The sequence below is a fragment of the Ascaphus truei genome, chromosome 13 (genome assembly GCF_040206685.1).
Source record: "Ascaphus truei isolate aAscTru1 chromosome 13, aAscTru1.hap1, whole genome shotgun sequence".
NCBI lineage: Eukaryota > Metazoa > Chordata > Amphibia > Anura > Ascaphidae > Ascaphus > Ascaphus truei.
In genome coordinates this window covers 8,392,478-8,411,818 of record NC_134495.1, presented here as the reverse complement: position 1 = coordinate 8,411,818, position 19,341 = coordinate 8,392,478, and the positions used below count along the sequence as shown (strand labels likewise).

Genomic DNA, 19,341 nt, shown 5'->3' with positions numbered 1-19,341 from the left:
GTTGGTGGCCCTTGAGCACTGGAATTGGCCGCCCCAGGGCTATCCCTAATATCTGGCCTGTTGGTGGCCCTTGAGCACTGGAATTGGCCGCCCCAGGGCTATCCCTAATATCTGGCCTTTTGGTGGCCCTTGAGTACTGGAATTGGCTGCCCCTGGGTTAGTTGAAGAAAAATCAGCCAAACAAATACAGAATACAATAATCTTCCTCTTACTTTATAATCATTTTTGTCAAGGTGTTGAACACCCTGCGTTCCCAGTAGGCGTAATATTGAGCCATTTTGGGGTTTTTTCCCGTGTTTGTGTGCACCACCAAGCCTTCCATTTTTGTTAGCAGTGGCCCAATGGCAGCACACTTTCGAACCATGACCTGCAGGTCCTTGGTTCTTTCATTTTCAATGTAGTCGTAGAATTCCTTTACCCCTGCAATCAAAAAGAACATAGTCAAACATGCATGTTAGATGTGCCCCCTGAGATGTAGATGCTACTCCATTAAAAAAATATATCACATTTCTATGGACAATGAATAAACCATCCCTCCCACAAATCCCAACAGACCAACCCCCCTGCTCTAAAAGTGCAGGATTTCAATCCATTTCCCCCAGGACATACTTGAAAATGAGATTCACATTTCAATGGTAACATATTTGATGAGTAAATAACCTTCAGAGTTGGTGATTTTTTTTTTTACCGCACGGTTTTGCGGGTAAGAAAACACACGTACCTGGGAGTTCAGCTCCTGGTTTCATATCCATAAATTTAAAGAGATTTGCAGACTCAATCACTGCTAGCTTGGAATCGATATCTTTCGCACTCTTCTGTACTTGATGGATCAGGGATTCAAACTTTGAAATGGCCTGGCTGCATCGAATGATGTAGTCTCCAATGCCTTAAACAAAACAAACAAATGTGGTCTTTAAGAAGAGTCATCTCTTCATGTCATCAAACAACAGTGCAGGGGTCTCCAGCTGGCGGCCCCCAGGCCAATGAAGAGCCTAGGTGTGCAAATTTTTTAACCTACGCCCCCCCCTGCCTGTCTACCTCCCGGTTCGCGCCCCCCCTCCTCCTCGGCTCCGACATCACGTGACCCCGCTGAGTCATTTGCCGCCGATTACCATGGCGACGCGGCGTCGAAGATCAGTTAGGAGAAGCTGCAGAGGCCTCGTGCGGTGTCGCCCCCGGCATTTACTTTAAATGCCTTGGGGGAGAGCGCGGGACCTCTGTAGCCGCGCTCCCCCTGGAAATTCTCCCGCCCACAGTGGATGCAGCAGGCAACATCTCTAGAGCAGGGCAGGGCAACTCCAGTCCTCAAGGGCCACCAACAATTCAGGTTTTAACGATATCCCTGCTTCCGCACAGGTGGCTCGATTGAGTTGGAGACTGAGCCACTGATTCAGCCACCTGTGCTGAAGCAGGGATATCCCCAATACCTGACCTGTTGGTGGCACTTGAGGACAGGAGCTGGCCGTCCCTGCTCTAGAGAATCCACATAATAAAGTGGATAGGAAGCTAAAAGTGAGGCGCCCAATTGGTTCTCATTTGCATGTCACTACCCAGAATCCTTGTCTGCAGCTTGCGCACTCTATTATGTGACAGTGGGGTGAATGAGGCAGGTTTTGTGGACCTGTAGAAAACATGAAAATACACCATAGGGTATTTTACCTCTGCTAATTTTCTGATGTAATAAAGGAGTAATTACATAGGTCACGGGGACCTTGCATAAAAACAATGTAATATAATAGCGTTTGAATAAAACAGCTTTGAATTAGCCGACTCCCTGAGCTGCTATGGGGTCTTGGAAGCCCAATGAGAAAAAACACTGCAAGTCCATTAAACATTTCAAGGTTTCATCAAAACACCAGTTGTGTAACACGTTCTAATTGTATTACCTAAGGAGTTCCAGTTCAATCTTTTATAGCCAGATCGAAACACCCTCCAAAGTTCCCGAATGTGGTCATCAAGAAGTTGGACTTCGGCTTCATTCAGGGATCCCATAAGTTTCTCGTAAGCAGCCAGCATGTGTTTCATTCCATCCGTGTACCTAAAACAGTTCTTACATGGTCACGCCAAACCAACAGTGATATCCGTGTCTAATTCTTAAGCTTATACAGGCTGCTGAGGGGGATTGCGGCTTTTGAAGCTACATACCAAGCAATATCCTACATGTGAGTTTTTTTTAATAAAATCAGTTCTGTACTATGAGAAAATACTTAAAGCATTTTTTTTTTAAACCACTGAATGACATTTTTAATGTATGGTAAAATGTAACAAGCATTTTTTGTTTCTATAGCAACCATTTACAAAGTCACATCCCTTTCCTCTTCTGAAACAGGCTCTGACACACCACTGTTTGAGCCCCGCCCTCTCGCTAGCAGTGCACCAATTGTATCTAGTGACTGCCTGGTCACATGATCTTCCCCACAGAACTTTGCATCTTTGGTCCTCTTCTGCTGCACTGACGGCCATTTAGTGAACCCCCGAGCCGAATCTTCGCTGATCGATCACAAGAGAACAGATCGATCGGCAAGTTAGCTAATTACTTATCATTGTGTGGATTGGATTGATGCGCATATTAAAAGGGAAGGGAAATTTTTTTTTTTTTTTTTTTTAATCGGCACCTTGGCCTGCTGCTGTAAGACAATCCTCTCATTAGCAGAGGTGACCCGATCATTTTGACTGAACCACCTGTGCTCAAGTCGGAGTACACTTAAACCCTGAACTGTTACTGGTCCTTGAGGACTGGAGTTGGGATCCTCGACCTTAGAGAATGGGAAATGTTATGTCATTAATAAACGTTACCCGATGTATTGCTTTTATCAAACATGATGTTAAAAGGTAGCTGGAAAAAAAAAGAAATAAAAGCCGCATTGAAAAGGGCAAGAAGAGAAGATTGGCGATCAGTGCAGACTGCTACTTTAACATGCTTCACAAAGCGGGACCGGGTAACCGCCCGACTTTCAATCTGTTGCGTTTGTGTGTAAGAACCAGTCAGCTGAATCCATCATTGAATTTGCTGTACTTTGTTTCTCGAACCGCTGCATTGCACAGGTATGAAATATAGAAGGATAAAGACATAGCAATGCTGGCAGCGAAGAGGTTCATCACTTCTTGTGCTGAAGCAGGATATCCCTAATACATGGCCTTTTGGTGGCCCTTGAGGACTGGAGTTGGCCTCCCCTGTACTCCAGTATAAAGCACAGTTCTGCCATCAGGAGACACAGGGAAGGGCACTTCCAGGTTGCTGGAGTTTAGTGGTATCAGCCTTTCCATGTAATAACCCTTTTCAATGTGTGTATAAGTCCGGCGTTAATGCAGAAATGCCATTATCTTGGTCACGATTAGACACGTGGACAATCACACATCACTGTTGTTGACGACCATAACGGACGCTCACTAGCAAAACATTTTGGGCCCACACAAACTTTAGTACAGGCATACCCCGCATTAACGTACGCAATGGGACAGGAACATGTATGTAAAGCGAAAATGTACTTAAAGTGAAGCACTAACTTTTTCCACTTATCGATGCATGTACTGTACTGCAAGCGTCATATACGTACATAACTGATGTATATAACGCATGTGTAACAGGCTCTATAGTCTCCCCGCTTGCGCACAGCTTCGGTACAGGTAGGGAGCCGGTATTGCTGTTCAGGACGTGCTGACAGGCGCATGCGTGAGCTGCCGTTTGCCTATTGGGCGATATGTCCTTACTCGCAAGTGCACTTAAAGTGAGTGTCCTTAAACCGGGGTATGCCTGTAGTAAAAATGACATTATGAAGAATGGTTTTGCTGTAGGTCGTCCTCAGTATTTCATACAGGCCCAAAATAACCCTACCAGCTCCCACTGCAAATGATGAATGGCCTTATTTTAAAACTGATGTACGGCGCCTCTTCCTCACCTCAAGAACTTGTCTTCCTGTAATGCAACATTTCTTGCCAATTCCCCGACAGAAAACCCCAGCTGCTCCATGTGTTTCGTTTCTGTAATAATCTCCCGCAGTTCAGGGGCAAAGTTTACCACGTAGCGGACACTTTTATCGTCAATATCCACCTCAATGTGGTCCACGTTCTGCAAAAGAAAAAATCAAGCAAACTAAATGCATTCTTTTCATTTTTATACAGCTGACAGAATATGCAGAATATGCAGAATATGCAGAAAATGCAGAAAATGCAGAATATGCAGAAAATGCAGGCACTCGTTGCAGTGAATATAGAAACATAACTGTTTTTAATAGGTAAGTTGGGAATCCCCACCGCAAAATAAAACCAACCTCATACTGTAAGATTTTCCATAAGCTGTGTTTTAATGAATGTAAAAGCACCAAGCGCTTTGTTTATTCGTTAATATTATGTCTTTATAAGATGCAGCGTGTTCTGAAGCACAATACAATAAGGTATAAAAGGCAACAAAAATAAAACATATAAGAAATATTAAAAGGTTTGGGGGTGCTGAAGTTCAACTGCACTATTTCCAGCTCCGGGGACCCCCCAGTTCCAGAGATACTCACCTAAGTAGGTATGTATGTATGAATGAATGTACATCGTTATTTATATAGGGCCATCCAGGTATTTAACGTTTTACAATACACGTGACATAATATTATAACATAATGGGAATAAGTGCTTCAGACATAAAAACAATAGGAAAATTATTCCCTGCCCTGAAGAGCTTACAATCTAAGTGGTAATGGAGCATAGGGGAATAGGGAATAATTCCCTAACTGGTGCTACAAACGTCACTATGTGGTATAGGAACAAATCCGGAATCCATGTAACATGAAATGACAAATCAATCCAGGTGCACAATGAGGTGTGTAAAAGAAGGCCATCTCACTCCTATTAGAGCCCCATAAGGTAAGACCAGTAGGGGGGTCTGACTGTGCTGACAAGGGGAAGTGAAGAAAAATCAACACTTACCCTGTGTGAAAGCACATGCCGCTGCCCGGCGGTCTGGGCGGCTGGAGGGAGGTGAGAAGCACACTGGCAACCGAGGGAAGTTCCGTGTAAATAAATAAATAAACTCACGGAGTCAGCTGGATCCCGGTGAGGCTTCAGTCCAGGTAAGTACAGCAAACGTTCAAAGAGGGGACTGATCACAGCCAGTGATAGGGCTGGAGGCAGGTAACCAATAAAAAAAGTATTTATTTAATTAAACAGCATAACAGCAGACAGATAGAGGACCCTGTATCTGTCTGCTGTTATATTAAATAAATCCTTTTTTTATTGGTTACCTGCCTCCAGCCCTATCACTGGCTGTGATCAGTCCCTTCTTAGAACTTTTGCCAATCTAAGTGGTAAGTAGAGAAAACTTAGAGACAAAAGTGGGTATTCGGGTAAGTGCTTCTGCAAGGTGTCAAGGTCGGCGCATGAGATGCCCTGTTTAGTATCAGCCAGCGGAGCTACTCATATGCTTCGTTAAAAAGGTGTGTTTTAAGAAAGGTGCAGAGAGAGGGTGCTAGTTGGGTATTGAGGGGAAGGGCATTCCAGAGGTGCGGGGCAGTCAGTGAGAGAGGTTTAAGGCGGGAGAGGGCTTTAGATACAAAGGGGGTAGAGAGAAGATATCCTTGAGCAGAACGCAAGAGTCGGGATGGTGCATAGCGAGAAATTAGGGCTGAGATATAAGGAGGGGCAGAAGAGTGTATATGTATTAAGCTAACATTCAAACTCCTAACAAAGTTTTTTTAATACACCAGTTGTGTAGTATTAGATAACACTTACTGCATCCCCCCCCCTCAATGTCTTTTTAATAAGTTTGAATGTATTAACCTTCCTTAGATTGCTATAGCAATCATTTACAAAGGCTCTGCACTTCCTCATTTGTAATAGGCAGCCATGGTGTGAACCTTTGGAAGTATGATCTTTGTCGATCGATCATGGAAGAACGGATCAATCGGCAGTTTAGGGAATTAGATTTCCTTAAAGCTAAGCAACTGCTGCATCTATAAAACAAATGCAAACGGTATTGCCACTTTAAATAGCTGTCCAATAGGAAGACAACGGATTACATGGTGGCTTCCTATTGGCCGGCCTGATGCGGGAGAGTTGATTGGTTATTTTGTTTCACCTGGTGGGGACTGAAACGCCATACCCTTCAACGACCAAGTATCTCGGAAACATGAGGTCCCCTGGGGCTAAAAAATAATAATAATAATAATGTGGTTCAGCTCCAGGGACCACCCTGTAATAAAAGGGGCTTGTTGCTTTAAATGCCGACTAAACTAATAGGCTGCTGTTTCTTCCTGCAGTGAGAGAGTTAAAAACAAAACGAACAAAATCCCATCCTATTTTCTTACCGGTTCAGAAGTCGACATATTTGCCTGGATAATGACCCCGGATGCATGAACTTTCACAAGCAAGCTTCTTTTCAGCAATAAGGGCAGCATCTGTTCTGTGTTCTCTTTCCAAGCTTCGGATTTCTTATCTTCATACTCCTTCATCCGTTTCACCACTTCCAAATACTTGGCTTTAGCCTGAAAAAGAAAGAGGACAATGACCAAATTGCAACTGAAAAAATGTATTGGACCAACTTAAGATTTTTTTTCATGCATCAAAGGTGCGGTTCAATTATAGTAATAATTGTATTTGTATACTATTTAATTACTCATATACACACACATATCTAAATATTGATTGCAGACGTTACAAAATTAGTTTTTTATTGAGGCCTACAAAGCAGGTTGTATAGTTGCCGATCTCAATTGTTACATGGAAGTTAATACAATGTGTGATGTTTAAGACACTTGGACAGACTTGGAGACATGGGAACGCACTACGGGGAGTACTTCCATCTTTACTATTATAAGGCAGCGCGCTGAGCTTTTGCTATAATCATGAATACTGTGTGGTATGCTTGAAAAGAGACAAGGATTGTGAGACCTGTGTTAGCTACTGTACTGAAAACCCAACACTTACTGCCCTTCCGCGTTCACAAGATAGCAGCTCCTCCATCTCCAAAAATCGGATGATTGTCCTCTTGAGGCGATGGAAAAGGGATCTCTCCCAATATATTGATCCAGCCACAGGGGGGTGGTTCTTGTATATAGGAGGATTATCATGGTTTTGCACAAAGAGGTTGTTCAGTAGATCAATCTGCAATGAAAAATAAAGACACAAATATATCACAGTAGGAGTTGTCATAGTGTTTCTAGGTCCCTACCATTCTCCTTTGCACTCAACAAGTAAAAATCGATAGAAGCAGAAATCGGCAGAAGATACAGGAAAGAGAAGTATGAATCCGACTCTGACCCCAGTTCCCGGCTTCTATTGAATAACATACATACATACATACATACATACATTATATTACACATACATATTATACAGTATATATTTTTTAGGTTATGGTGAGTGAAAAGGTGACTGAAAACCCTCCACCGTATAGCATATAAAAAGATCACTTGTGAGCATATTCACATGTCTTAGACAGGTCTGCAACCCTGTTTTTCACCATTATCTCCTACCATACAGTGCTACCACTGCAGCAAGGGATTTTGGGAAATGACATGCAAATGAGCACACAGTGCCACCTTTTGTCTTAAATCCATGATTACATGGAACCCTTAAGCAAGGAAATGTGAGCATTGGCATGTCATTTCGCAGAATCCCTTGCTGCAGTTGAAGCAATGTATGCTAGGTCAGGGGTGCGCAAACTTTTCCCCGTGCGCACCCCTGCCTGTTCTCCTCAGCACCTCACGCCTCCTCCCCCCCTCACCCCCCGCTCGACCCTAGCGTCAAATTACGTGCAGGGTCATGTGACATCACGCCGCCCCCGCAGCGTCATTTGACGCTGGGTTACCAGGACGACGCGTCGCCGGAAGGGAAGGTGTGTTATAGAGGCCTCGCACGGTCCCCCGGCATTTAATTGAAATGCCTGGGGGGAGAGCTCGGGACCTTTATAACTGCCGTGTCCCCCAAAAAAATCTAGCGCCCCCCCAGTTTGCACAATGATAATGGTGAACAGGGCTCTCCATTCATTTTTATTCACACAGATACACACACATACTCTTTCTTCACTTGCTTTCACAGTAACCTTTTGACACCTCTAGCCATAAAACACATCCACACCTGGGGATGGAACAGCACAGATAACATTCCAAGAGACACTGTTTTTAAGTATACCTTTTGCTTGCTTCATTCATTGTAACATCGCCGAAAGAAGAGATCAGTGTATCTCGAAAGCTCGCACAAATAAAAGCATTTCGTTAGCCACAGAACGGTATCATCTATTTATTTTTTGATTATATATATATATATATATATATATATATATATATATATATATATATACACACAGCCCCGTTTACAGTGCAGTTCTCTATCAGAGAAATATAATTAAACATTTATAATCTCATTTTGAATAAATGCATTTTTTGTATATAGATTACAGCACCAATAGCAAGTTGGCACTGTTCGTCCATACCTCTTTACAATATTGTTCCAGAATATCGTTAAATTTCATCATCATCTTCTTGTTGATGGCTTCCCGAGAACGGATGTGCTTGAATTTCAACAGCATGTCGAACGCAGCTTCGGCAGATCGAAGGGATTTAAATGACTCGTCTATAAAATGTGTTGCTTCTCCTTCAATGGCCTATTTAAACCAAAGTAAAAGGTCAGACTATAGTACATTAATAGACAATACAGCTCATTTCTGTGCATCTACAGATCTACATACCATTTCTCAATAACCGTACACATCCCTCTTTGTATGTCGTGCTAATTCTTCCATATTTTATTCTGTATAGCTCGTACAATACATTTAACAGTAAAATAGCCTGTTCTTTAGGCATAAGGGCGAACATACCAAAACTTCGCTTTTAAACTCTTCCATGACAAGCTTCCATTGCTGTGTGTATTTCATGTTGAAAGGATCGAAGGACAGGGTTTCCATTGGCTTCATGAGACCATCGACTCTCCGCAAGACGTCATCGATCCGTTTGGGATCTCCGGTGACCGCTTTCAACTCGGGGCCGAATATGTTGTAAAACTCTTCCAAAACCTGCTCATTTCAAAATGTCACAAATAAAGGTGTTTTTAAAAAAATATATAATCTTACGTCTACGAATATCTTACTGTGCAGCTTTAAAAACAGAAAATAAACCAAATACATCTTTTCCGATGAAATAAAGGAGAAGAATTATGTTAGAACAATTATTAAGGGCCTAAAGCAGCAATTCTGGTTTCATTTTCTTTTTATTACAGGATTGATGCAGGGGGTCTCCGGAGAAGAACCCCATTAATTTCAGCTCTGGGGACCCCCTGCTTACAGAGATACTCACCTCTGCAGTGGTGCCGGTATCTCTGTGCCCTATTCCTCCCGATCTCCACTGTGCATTAACTGACCTCTCACCATATTGAATAGAAGCCTCATTGCTCCAATGAACACCCACTGCTGGCTGTTCTTTTGCTTTTAATAGTCATTGCCGTTATGTTTGATAAAGCTCAGCCCTTGTGACCCTGGGGCGTATGCAAGGGCCATGTCACTGTTTAAATGGCTTAATATTTATGAATGTATTTACAAACACGTGTACTGCACCTGTAGCATATCAAAGAGATCCTGACAGATAGCAGCCAAATAGTCGGTTTTGTCAAACAAGCGTTTTCTGTCGAATTCCCACCGCTGGTCTCTTCCTGAAGCCTCGATCTTGGCACGGATGTCGAAATAAGAGCTTTTCCACAATTCCAGGGTGCGCTTGGCTTCCAGCGTCTTGGTTTTTGCAGCTTCTCTAATCTCTCTAACGAGAATATATAGAAAGGCCCTCATGAAATAGTAATTCCATGCGTATACAAAGGTGCCGCAGAAATGATGTGTCCATTTTTGGGCGTTACATTTGTACCGCTAACAACAATTTTTCACCTCGAATAGATACAGGTGAAGTTTCACCTTTAGTTAAAAGGAATTGTGTACTTAGACTAATGTTCTTTTCAAATAGTTAAAAGGTTACTGCAAAATAATCATTTAATGGCTGTGATAGTCAAAAGCATCCACCGTTTCGGTGCCAGGATGATGAAGGTGCTTTGCACTGAAACGTTGGATGCGTTTGACTATCAGTCATTAAATGATTCTTTTGCAGTAAACTTTTTTTGTAGCACCCACTCTATTTTGTTTCATTTTCCCAGTCCCCTTTCTTTCCTTGGGGCATCCTAATTTGCTGGGTCCTGATCCCTCTTTTTGTTTGACTTTTGAAATAGTTAAAATATTTGCAAAGCTATTCATTAATACAACTCTGTTAATGTTTTGTGAATCCCCCCTAATCCCTCCCTATTTGTTCTGTACCTCCCTCTCCAAAATCATATATATATATATATATTTGTTTTTGATTATTAAGCTTGGATAACACGGTACAGATACCTCTACACATACACATATATATTTATAAAGATATTAATTTAAACTGTGATAACTTCTGAAATGTATAATTTTCGACCAAATGTAGTAAGTCTCAGGCCCGCCTGTTTAGATCTGTGCTACTTCTGTGCTGTTAAAATTTGTTTCATAATTAAAAATCTAAATTAATACAATCATGTGTATATCGGGTGTGTTCCGCGGTCTCTCTCCAAATGTTGTATAAGGCCGCGATTATAGTGGCCGCGACGGTGCGCGCCGCCAAATCAATTACATGAATTCCGTGAAGGTGCACATAGTGTGCGCGACCGAGCGGAGGCACGATGGAGAGGAAGAATCCTAGAGATGGCCGCGTGACGTCAGCGTCACGTGAGGCGGTTCAGCCAATGATGGGGAACCGCTCACGTGATGTCACTGGCCACGCCTCCGTTGGCTACCGATGTCTCCTGCACCGGCAGTGCAGGTTTTTGCGTGCGCGCCCCGCAGCGGTCACTATAATCGCAGCCTAAAGGAGTGGAGTGCTGGGGGAGGTATACAGGTCGATATTATCTTGGCAGAAAACACAACATTGTATTATAATAACATGCCATTGGGCCTATCCTAATGAGATGCATTTCGGCCATTGTTTTTGCATATAATTAGCCTTGTGGATACTCGTTAATTTCAGGGGGGGAAAGGGCCATTGCTGTATTAGGTAATGTCACGATATGATCCCGGAGTCGGAGATTTGTGGCAATATCCTACATGTGTTTTTTAAATAAATCAGTTCTGCAGTATTAGACACTTACGGCATTTTTTATTATTCAGCTCTTAATGCCATTTTTTATGAGTTTTAATATGCTGAGCATCCTTTGATTTCTATAGCCTTTTAGCCCACCTCCCCAGCAGTGCAAGATCTTTGCAACACTCTCCTGTGTGTGATCATTTGCTGCCAATATTCCCAGCAGTTTGAGCTGCAAACTGTAACAATAGATAATGTTACCTTACTAATATCAGGATACACTGTAGCTACTGAGTTACACTAACTGAAGGAGTGATTGAAGCAGAAAGGCGGCCATTTAGAGAACCCTGGGAAGCAGGATCTTTGCTGATCGATCATGGGAGAACTAATAGATTAGGTAATTAGTTTTCAATAAAGGTAATCAAAGGCTGCATTTATTAAAACAAACAAAAAAATATGTATATATATAAAAAAAAAAATTGTAAGTGCCACTTCGATTGCCTCTTTTATAACCTTAGGGAAATTAACACCCGTTAATGTTACTGTCGTTACAGAGCTTGGTGAATCGGGCACACAAAGTAGTTGATGGGGAACTTGCTTTTCCTTTTATATCCAGGAATTTTTGACACCCAAGAACTATACTCCTGTTATAAGCAGGCAACGCTTCCTGTGATGTGTTTGCTGCATAAACTGAGCAAAACGTACTGAACATTACTTACCGAAACAACGAGCGGATGTTAAGGACTCTGCAAACCCTTTCTGCAATTTCCCAGCCAATTCGTTCCATTAACGGTACCATCCTTTCATCCTTATTATAATGTCGGGAGATGATCCATACCATTCTCAGCGCATTCATCATGGATGGAATCGTATCCAGGACAATGTTAAATCCTGTCCCGTGGGTTAAATTCTGCAAGGACACGCACACACAAAAAAAGATACAGAAAAAGGTTTATTAAAAAAGCACCCATCCAGCTGCGAAGGAATCAAACTAGAATCAGCTTTATACTGCGATGTATTGTTCTTTAACTGTAAGATATAGATTGCAAAGCAAATAAATATTTCCTGGGAGACAGAAGAGTAGGTACAGTTATCCTGAAATGTTAAAACGTTGCTGGTTACGGGAAATAAAGACTGCTAGCAAGCCCAGGATTAAGCCCCGTATTACATGGTAGGTACATTGCATTTCAGGCCACCTACCATAAGCCCATTTGAAGCAACAGTTCCCTCTCTGCATCTACGCTTTTTTGTTTTTACATGGATGGGAAGCAGGAGGTTCCCAGAACTAAACAGCGTCAATTTTAGCGACAGGGACCCCTGGTTCCCGAGATGCTTACCGGTAAAAGTAACGCCGGTAATTCCTTGTATTTAAAGCCCATGCGTCACCTGGGCCAATAGGAAGCTGCAACAGATGACATTATGACTTCCTATAGGCCCCCGTGACACCGGAGATTGAAACTGCCATTTTGTTTCCAATGGAGGGACTGTGTCGGCGCTACCTTCAGCGTTAAGTATCTCAGAAACCAGGGCGTTTCAGCTCCGGGGATCCCCTCCTTCCCACCCATGTAAAAATTTAAAAAAAAGGGGGGCCAAAAAAAATAAAGTCGAGTACTGGAGACTGCTCCTCTATTTCACACTAAGGGAAATTGTAGGTGTGATTTCATTTTTCCCTAAAAATAGAGCTTGTTCTAATCTCTCTGGAGTTTAAATGTCACAGTCACACGGGAAGCCGCACCGGATGACGTCACGGCTTCCTATTTGCCTGCGTAATGCGAGACATTTAAACACCGCCATTTCGTTAGGTACACAGTTCCCTGGCTGCAGAGAAACCGGCCCCCTTTATGAAGGCTCTGGAATAAGGGGGTCCTCGGAGCTGAAATGAACACAGTTCCGCTCCGAAGACCCGCTGCACCAATCCTGTAATAAAAAAAAATAACATTAATTGAATCCTGTATTGCTAATTCTCTCTCTGTCAGAGGCCATGCTACAACTGTTTGCCGGCAGAGGGTCCTGCAATGTGTTACTTCCAATGGGATGTCAGCCATACAGCTAACAAGGTTGTCAAATACAAAGTGACAAGGACTCACTTTGGCTGAAATCGTCATATTGAATGGCGGTCTCAGGACATGCTTACCTTCAAATGGCGTTCCAGCGTGGACAGGAACCGGACATTGTCTGCTGCTTCGATGTGGTACTTGTTCAGCTCGGTGACTGTTAGATTCAGGTTTTGGATCACACCAGAGTCAGCATGGGACAAGATATTCAGTACCTTCTTCACCGGGGGGAGTTTCAGCTGCTCGCTGAGTGCGCTCAAAGTGGCGTTCCGTTCCCGCCAGAAATCTATCTCCGCTAGAGGACCGTTCCCCTGCAAACAGGAATTCAGAAAGGATTCGCAATAACGTATATTACAATGTACACAGCCACCAAAATAATTGTGCCAACAACCTATATTCCGGGATCCCTTTTTTAATACTGTTGTTAATTATAGGAATATTGAAGATTTAGAGCCTTATTCAATATACACCCCAGTGGCAGTTCAGCTGGGATTTACGTCTGACAACGCCCCAAACTTCCGCTTCAATGGGTATAGAACGACTCCCTTAGCTCCTAACCAAAAACATGACAGCTTATAACTAGTGCGAATTGGTATCATCACATACAGATGTGTTACACGGATACCTCTGGTTTCTTCTGCAGCTGTTCCTCAATAGCTGCGGACATCTGTGTCTGCCAGTTCATTACGCACTGCTCCAATTTTTCGACGGTCGCTGCGTCTGCTGCCAATTGGGCTGGGTCGACATCGAGGTTTACCGCTGGCATTTCTAATTTAATTTCTCCTGAATATAGACGGGTAAAGTGAGAAGTGACGTCTAACATCATTCAGAATTATACTTCTTCTAAACGTAAAGAGGAGGGAATAGAGATGGAATTCTATTACACTGCAAGAGTTACGGCGAATGCGTTATTAAAGGGGCAATCCATCTTAGCACCAAAGTAAACTAATGCCGGTCACATGTTTAAGAGAGGGGGAGGGAGTAGGTGATATGATACTTTTATTGGACCAACTACAAACCTGGTCCAATAAACCTCTCAGGGTGCTTCCTCGGGTCTCATCTAGGTAATTGATACTTTTTTTTCCACCTAAATCTGACACCTATAAGTATTTATAATGTATTTGTTAAAGTGAGACTTGGGAGTGGTGTAATTTCCTCTGGCTGCTCCCATCTGTGTGATGTCACTGTGTGATGTCACTGTGATCAGCGAGCGCTTGTACAGCCAGAGCCCCACCTCCCCATATTTCTATTGGGTCTCTAATAAGGACAAGGGGGGGGATAAGGGGAAAGAAAACACTTGATTGACAATCACTACCCCATTCAGAGACCCCTAAGAAATGTAACTGGCCGACTGTGTGGGATTGCACATTTATTATCCAAAAGCCAATAACTACCTTAGTGGGTGGCATGCCCATATAGCAATAAAGATGTTCTGATACAGAAACGCTAACAGACAATATGCTTTTCAGAACTTACCCTCGAGCTGCTGTATGGTCTGCTGAATGTGGTTCAGGAACTTCTGCATGTTCATCAGGAACTCGTCCCGGATCAGCTGAACGCTGAGTAATTCTACGGCCGGCTCGTCCTGTTTGGAGGCTTCTGCATCTTTCTGCTGCTCCTCGTGCTCCGGCTGCTGCACTTGATCCGGATTAAAGGAGCCGTCTCCGTTTTTGTGTTGATTGTAAGACAGAAGGGGCATGAAAACCTGAGTAACAAACACATGTTATAATACTCACATCAGCCGCCTAAACCACTACCATTCTATAGCTCACAGAATCAATACAAAACTGTCACACGGACACGAGACTTTCTACACTACATTGTAAGCCAATGAAGAATAGAAGGAATAACCACTGAAGAATTGCAATATAACTAGAATTGTCTCACTACTCAAAATGCTCAATATTATAACACTGCCTTGTATTGTATTGTATGTCTTTATTTATATAGCGCCATTAATGTACATAGCGCTTCACAGTTGTACACACGGAACAGGTAGAGAAGAGGCTTATAAGCAAATGTAGATCCGATCCAGTGTGTGTTTCATCCCAGCCACATTACATCTCTCCTTCATTCATTCTGCTTTTTAACATCCCAGTTTGCCGAGGGCCGATTTTGTTTTTACGATGCTACCTGTGAGAACACTTGTTTGAGCATCAGCAGGGAATGGCCGTTCAAGATCCCATACTCCAGGAATTTAGGTATGACATCGTTAGCCTCCTGTATGTCATTAGGCTCGGTGATCGTTTCTAGATGAACAAAAAGAAAAGGTACTCGGATAACAGATGCAGTTACAGGCAGCATTTCAATCACAATCGTCTCAATCAGATGAAACATTAATTATGGAAAGCCATGTTCAAAATGACAAGCATAAGCACCCATTCTCGACAACGTATATTTGGTAGATCTCTCACGGTGGAGGGTTTTTGTCACTTTTTTACCCAACATAACTTATATAATGTGGGGTTGAAACCTATCCCAGCTTCACTTGGCAAAAGCCAGTATAACCAGCCTCACACTGAAGAAACCCAAAAGGTCAAAATAGCTGTCTGTGAGTAGGGGTACTGGCTCTGCACTTCTTTATCCCAGGCTGTGCTGAAAAGCTGTGTAATATGGCAGGCATGGGCTCATAGGGGTCCCTGTTAAAAAGGATTTGAAGCAGAAGTTGACACAGTGAGTGCTCATTTGCATGTCTTTTCCCAGAATCCCTGGCTGCAGTGGAAGCACTGTGCTAAGAGATAATGGGGAAGGGCAGGGTTGCAGAGCTGTCTGAGACGTGTGAAAGTGCTCACACCGGGGGGGGGGGGGGGGATTTTTATTTGCTGTAGATCTCTTGCGAATAATTCCCCTTACTCAAAGTGGATCTCACTGCATTGTCAGTTCTACAATGAGTAACACATAACGCCGTAAAGAAACAGCGCATGTGGCCGCAGGTAAGAGCCACTTGGTCACTTATTCTGCCCGTTTCCTAGCTGTAAAAACTCAGACCCTGTTCCATCCCTGGCTTTCTGTCACATTTAGGGTAGCCTCGTGTCTACCCCACGCATGTTTCGACTCCACTACTGTATACCTTTGGTGTTTCGGAGGAAGAACACAGCGTTGGAGTTGGCAAATTGTTCGGGGATGCATTTGTAGGCGACATGCAGGACGGTGCGGGACACAGTCCGTGTGATCGTCTTCTGAAACAGAAAAAACATTCAGGATAATTCACCTGGAAACTGACCGGAGAACTGGATTCCGCCTTTAACATTAAAAAGACAGGAGAATAAAATTGGACACGGTTTAGGACAGGTGCAGCAATTACAAAAATAATAGGGTATACAAATTGGAGATACATGACAGGGGCGCTCAACTCCAGTCCTCAAGATCCCCCAACGGGTCAGATTTTCAGGATATCCCTGCTTCAGCACAGGTGCCTCAATCAGTTTCTCAGTCGAAGACTGATTAAGCCACTTCTGCCGAAGCGGGGATATCCTGAAAACCTGACCTGTTGGGGGGTGGGGAGGGGGGGGGGGGGTCTTGAGGACTGGAGTTGAGAACCCCTGATATAAGAACTTTAGTTTTCTAGAATAGGCAGTAGAACAGGGTGGGACTGTAATTAATAATTACTTTAATAATGCGCGGATTGCAGGCAAATCAAAGCTAGTAGATATAAGGAAACTGTTAGAAAGATATGAACTTCTTACAGTAGGACGAACGGAGACCTCGTTCTCAGGAGCAGCCTCGTGAAACGATCCTGTAAAACTTCCAGGGTGTAATAGGGTGGATGTCTCTGCCCTGGTGGCAGCTGCTTCTCCGTTTGCGCCCTCTTTCAGATTCACAACATTCTCCTGATATCGCTCTTTTTCTGAACAAGAGAGAATAGCACGAACATTAGATCAGTTGTTCGAACCTCCGCAGAGTCCGCAACAGCTATAAAATGGTCTAAATTCTTTAAAAAACTAAAGCTTTCTCACATTTTAATCTGGTCTGTAACGGTTACATACGCCTATAACATATATTACCTCTTACTGTGCATGCAATGTCTTTATACATAATGTATAACCCTGCTCACTTAATGTTATCATGTATTCGTCATCAGAACTGTGCCCGGGACATACGTGAAAACGAGAGGTAACTCTCAATGCATTACTTCTTGGTAACACATTTTATAAATAAATAATTAAAACCGGAAATAAACCGCCAATATTTGCATTTTTTTTTTTTTACTACTGATCCCTTTTCTTAAAGACCCACAAGGGCAAAGTCAATACATAAACCATTTTAGATCACAACCGTTAATTGTGTTTAATTTGGTACAGTAATTCCTGCAGCACCAAAGGAAAGGGTTCTTTACAGTAAGGGCAGTTACAGTGTGGGATTCATTACTTATGGAGACTGTGATGGCAGATACAATAGATTTGTTCAAAAAAAGGTTGGACATCTTTTTAGAAAGGAAAGGTATACAGGGATATACCACATAAGTAAACATGGGAAGGATGTTCATCCAGGGAATAATCTGATTGCCAATATTTGGAGTCAGGAAGGAATTGATTTCCCCTTATCAGATTGTTATTGGATGATGTGTTACTGGGGTTGTGTGTTTGCCTTCTTCTAGATCAATATACGGTCAATATAAATACAGGATAAGCATCTGGCGTCTAAATTTAGCATAGGTTGAACTTGATGGACATGTGTCCTTTTTTCAACCTGATCTATTATGTAACCCTTTGCTACCACAGGGGGATTGCAAGTACATTGCAAAACAATGCCTGCTAGTGTATGTACAACTGGGGTTGTAAACGGCTTATACTGTACATCTTGCTGTGTACAGCGCATGGGGCACTGTCAGCACTATACTGTATATGAAGAAATGAAACACGCTTTATGGGCCATGTTGCGTAAACAGTGCTAAGACTTAAAACATTTCAACCCGTGAATGAAAGAGGGGAACAACAAACGCATTGCAGTCCCCTTTAATACTTGAAAGGATGGTAAATTACCTTGCAGTATAGCACTGTTTAGTAAATCTGAGTCCATCGTGTTCCAATTAGATTGAAAGATGTAGAATAACCATATTTTCTTACATAGGCAAGAAAAGATAGAAACAAAAGCGTGTCCTATCCGCTTATGTCTGCTTCCCAGAGCGACCCAAAGCTGCATATCACACCTGTGCCATGCACGCTTTGTATTTCCTGTGATAACACTTACTTGGATCAGATGGAACAAGCGTGTCCATGTTTTCCGCCTCGATTCCCTGGCTGGGTGCGGAATTGTTAGCATCTCCTTCATATGGGACATTATTAAGGTTTAAAAGCTCCTCTGGTTCTAGGAGGAGACAAAATGACACTTTCTATAATACCGAAATACAAAAGGGCTCTTTCTATATACAGATGAAGCAGGCGTTATTATATAGCAGCGCTACTGAAAAACACGGTTAAGGGATGATGATAATAATAATAATAATAATAGCAGCATGGTCTTGTATAGCGCTGCTAGTTTTACGTAGCGCTTTACAGAGACATTTTGCAGGCACAGGTCCCTGCCCAGTGGAGCTTACAATCTATGTTTTTGGTGCCTGAGACACAGGGAGATAAGGTGACTTGCCCAAGGTCACAAGGAGCTGACACTGGGAATTGAACCAGGTTTCCCTGCTTCAAGTTCAGTGCCAGTCAGTGTCTTTACTCACTGAGCCGCTTTTTCTCCCCACGGGTTATGTTCTGTGTTAACGAGGGTAATATCCGCTACATGTGTACAGCACCGTTTTTTGTACAAATATTCCCTTTGACATTAAGACATTTTCAGCAGCATAAATAGAATTTGTGGTTATCATTGAGTGTACATATAATGATAATGGTAATTTTATAATGGTAAAACATATTGTTTAAAATTCCGAGAACAAGCCCAGGACATGGAGACTGACAGCTACTCCCACTGCCTGTACCGTATAGTGACAACTACTCCCACTGCCTGTACCTTATAGTGACAGCTACTCACACTGCCTGTACCTTATAGTGACAGCTACTCACACTGCCTGTACCTTATAGTGACAACTACTCCCACTGCCTGTACCTTATAGTGACAGCTACTCACACTGCCTGTACCTTATAGTGACAGCTACTCACACTGCCTGTACCTTATAGTGACAGTTACTCACACTGCCTGCACCTTATAGTGACACTACTCACACTGCCTGCACCTTATAGTGACAGCCACTCCCACTGCCTGTACCTTATAGTGAC

The 19,341-nt window shown here is 42.8% G+C and overlaps 1 protein-coding gene across 1 annotated transcript in view; it reads right to left on the bottom strand.

Moving 5' to 3' along the window:
* DNAH10 (dynein axonemal heavy chain 10) overlaps positions 1-19,341 on the bottom strand; it is a 94,222-nt gene that overhangs the window by 73,129 nt on the left and 1,752 nt on the right. Inside the window, exons 2-18 of the mRNA XM_075568357.1 lie at positions 18,311-18,427; positions 16,807-16,967; positions 16,191-16,299; positions 15,254-15,369; positions 14,597-14,825; positions 13,746-13,903; positions 13,201-13,431; positions 11,786-11,976; positions 9,536-9,734; positions 8,804-8,998; positions 8,420-8,590; positions 6,913-7,089; positions 6,294-6,470; positions 3,900-4,069; positions 1,887-2,038; positions 722-886; positions 213-420 (exon numbers count right to left, since the gene is read on the bottom strand). Of these exons, the coding sequence (XP_075424472.1) occupies positions 213-420; positions 722-886; positions 1,887-2,038; positions 3,900-4,069; positions 6,294-6,470; positions 6,913-7,089; positions 8,420-8,590; positions 8,804-8,998; positions 9,536-9,734; positions 11,786-11,976; positions 13,201-13,431; positions 13,746-13,903; positions 14,597-14,825; positions 15,254-15,369; positions 16,191-16,299; positions 16,807-16,967; positions 18,311-18,427 (2,926 nt within the window). The remainder of the gene's footprint in view (positions 1-212; positions 421-721; positions 887-1,886; positions 2,039-3,899; positions 4,070-6,293; positions 6,471-6,912; positions 7,090-8,419; positions 8,591-8,803; positions 8,999-9,535; positions 9,735-11,785; positions 11,977-13,200; positions 13,432-13,745; positions 13,904-14,596; positions 14,826-15,253; positions 15,370-16,190; positions 16,300-16,806; positions 16,968-18,310; positions 18,428-19,341) is intronic.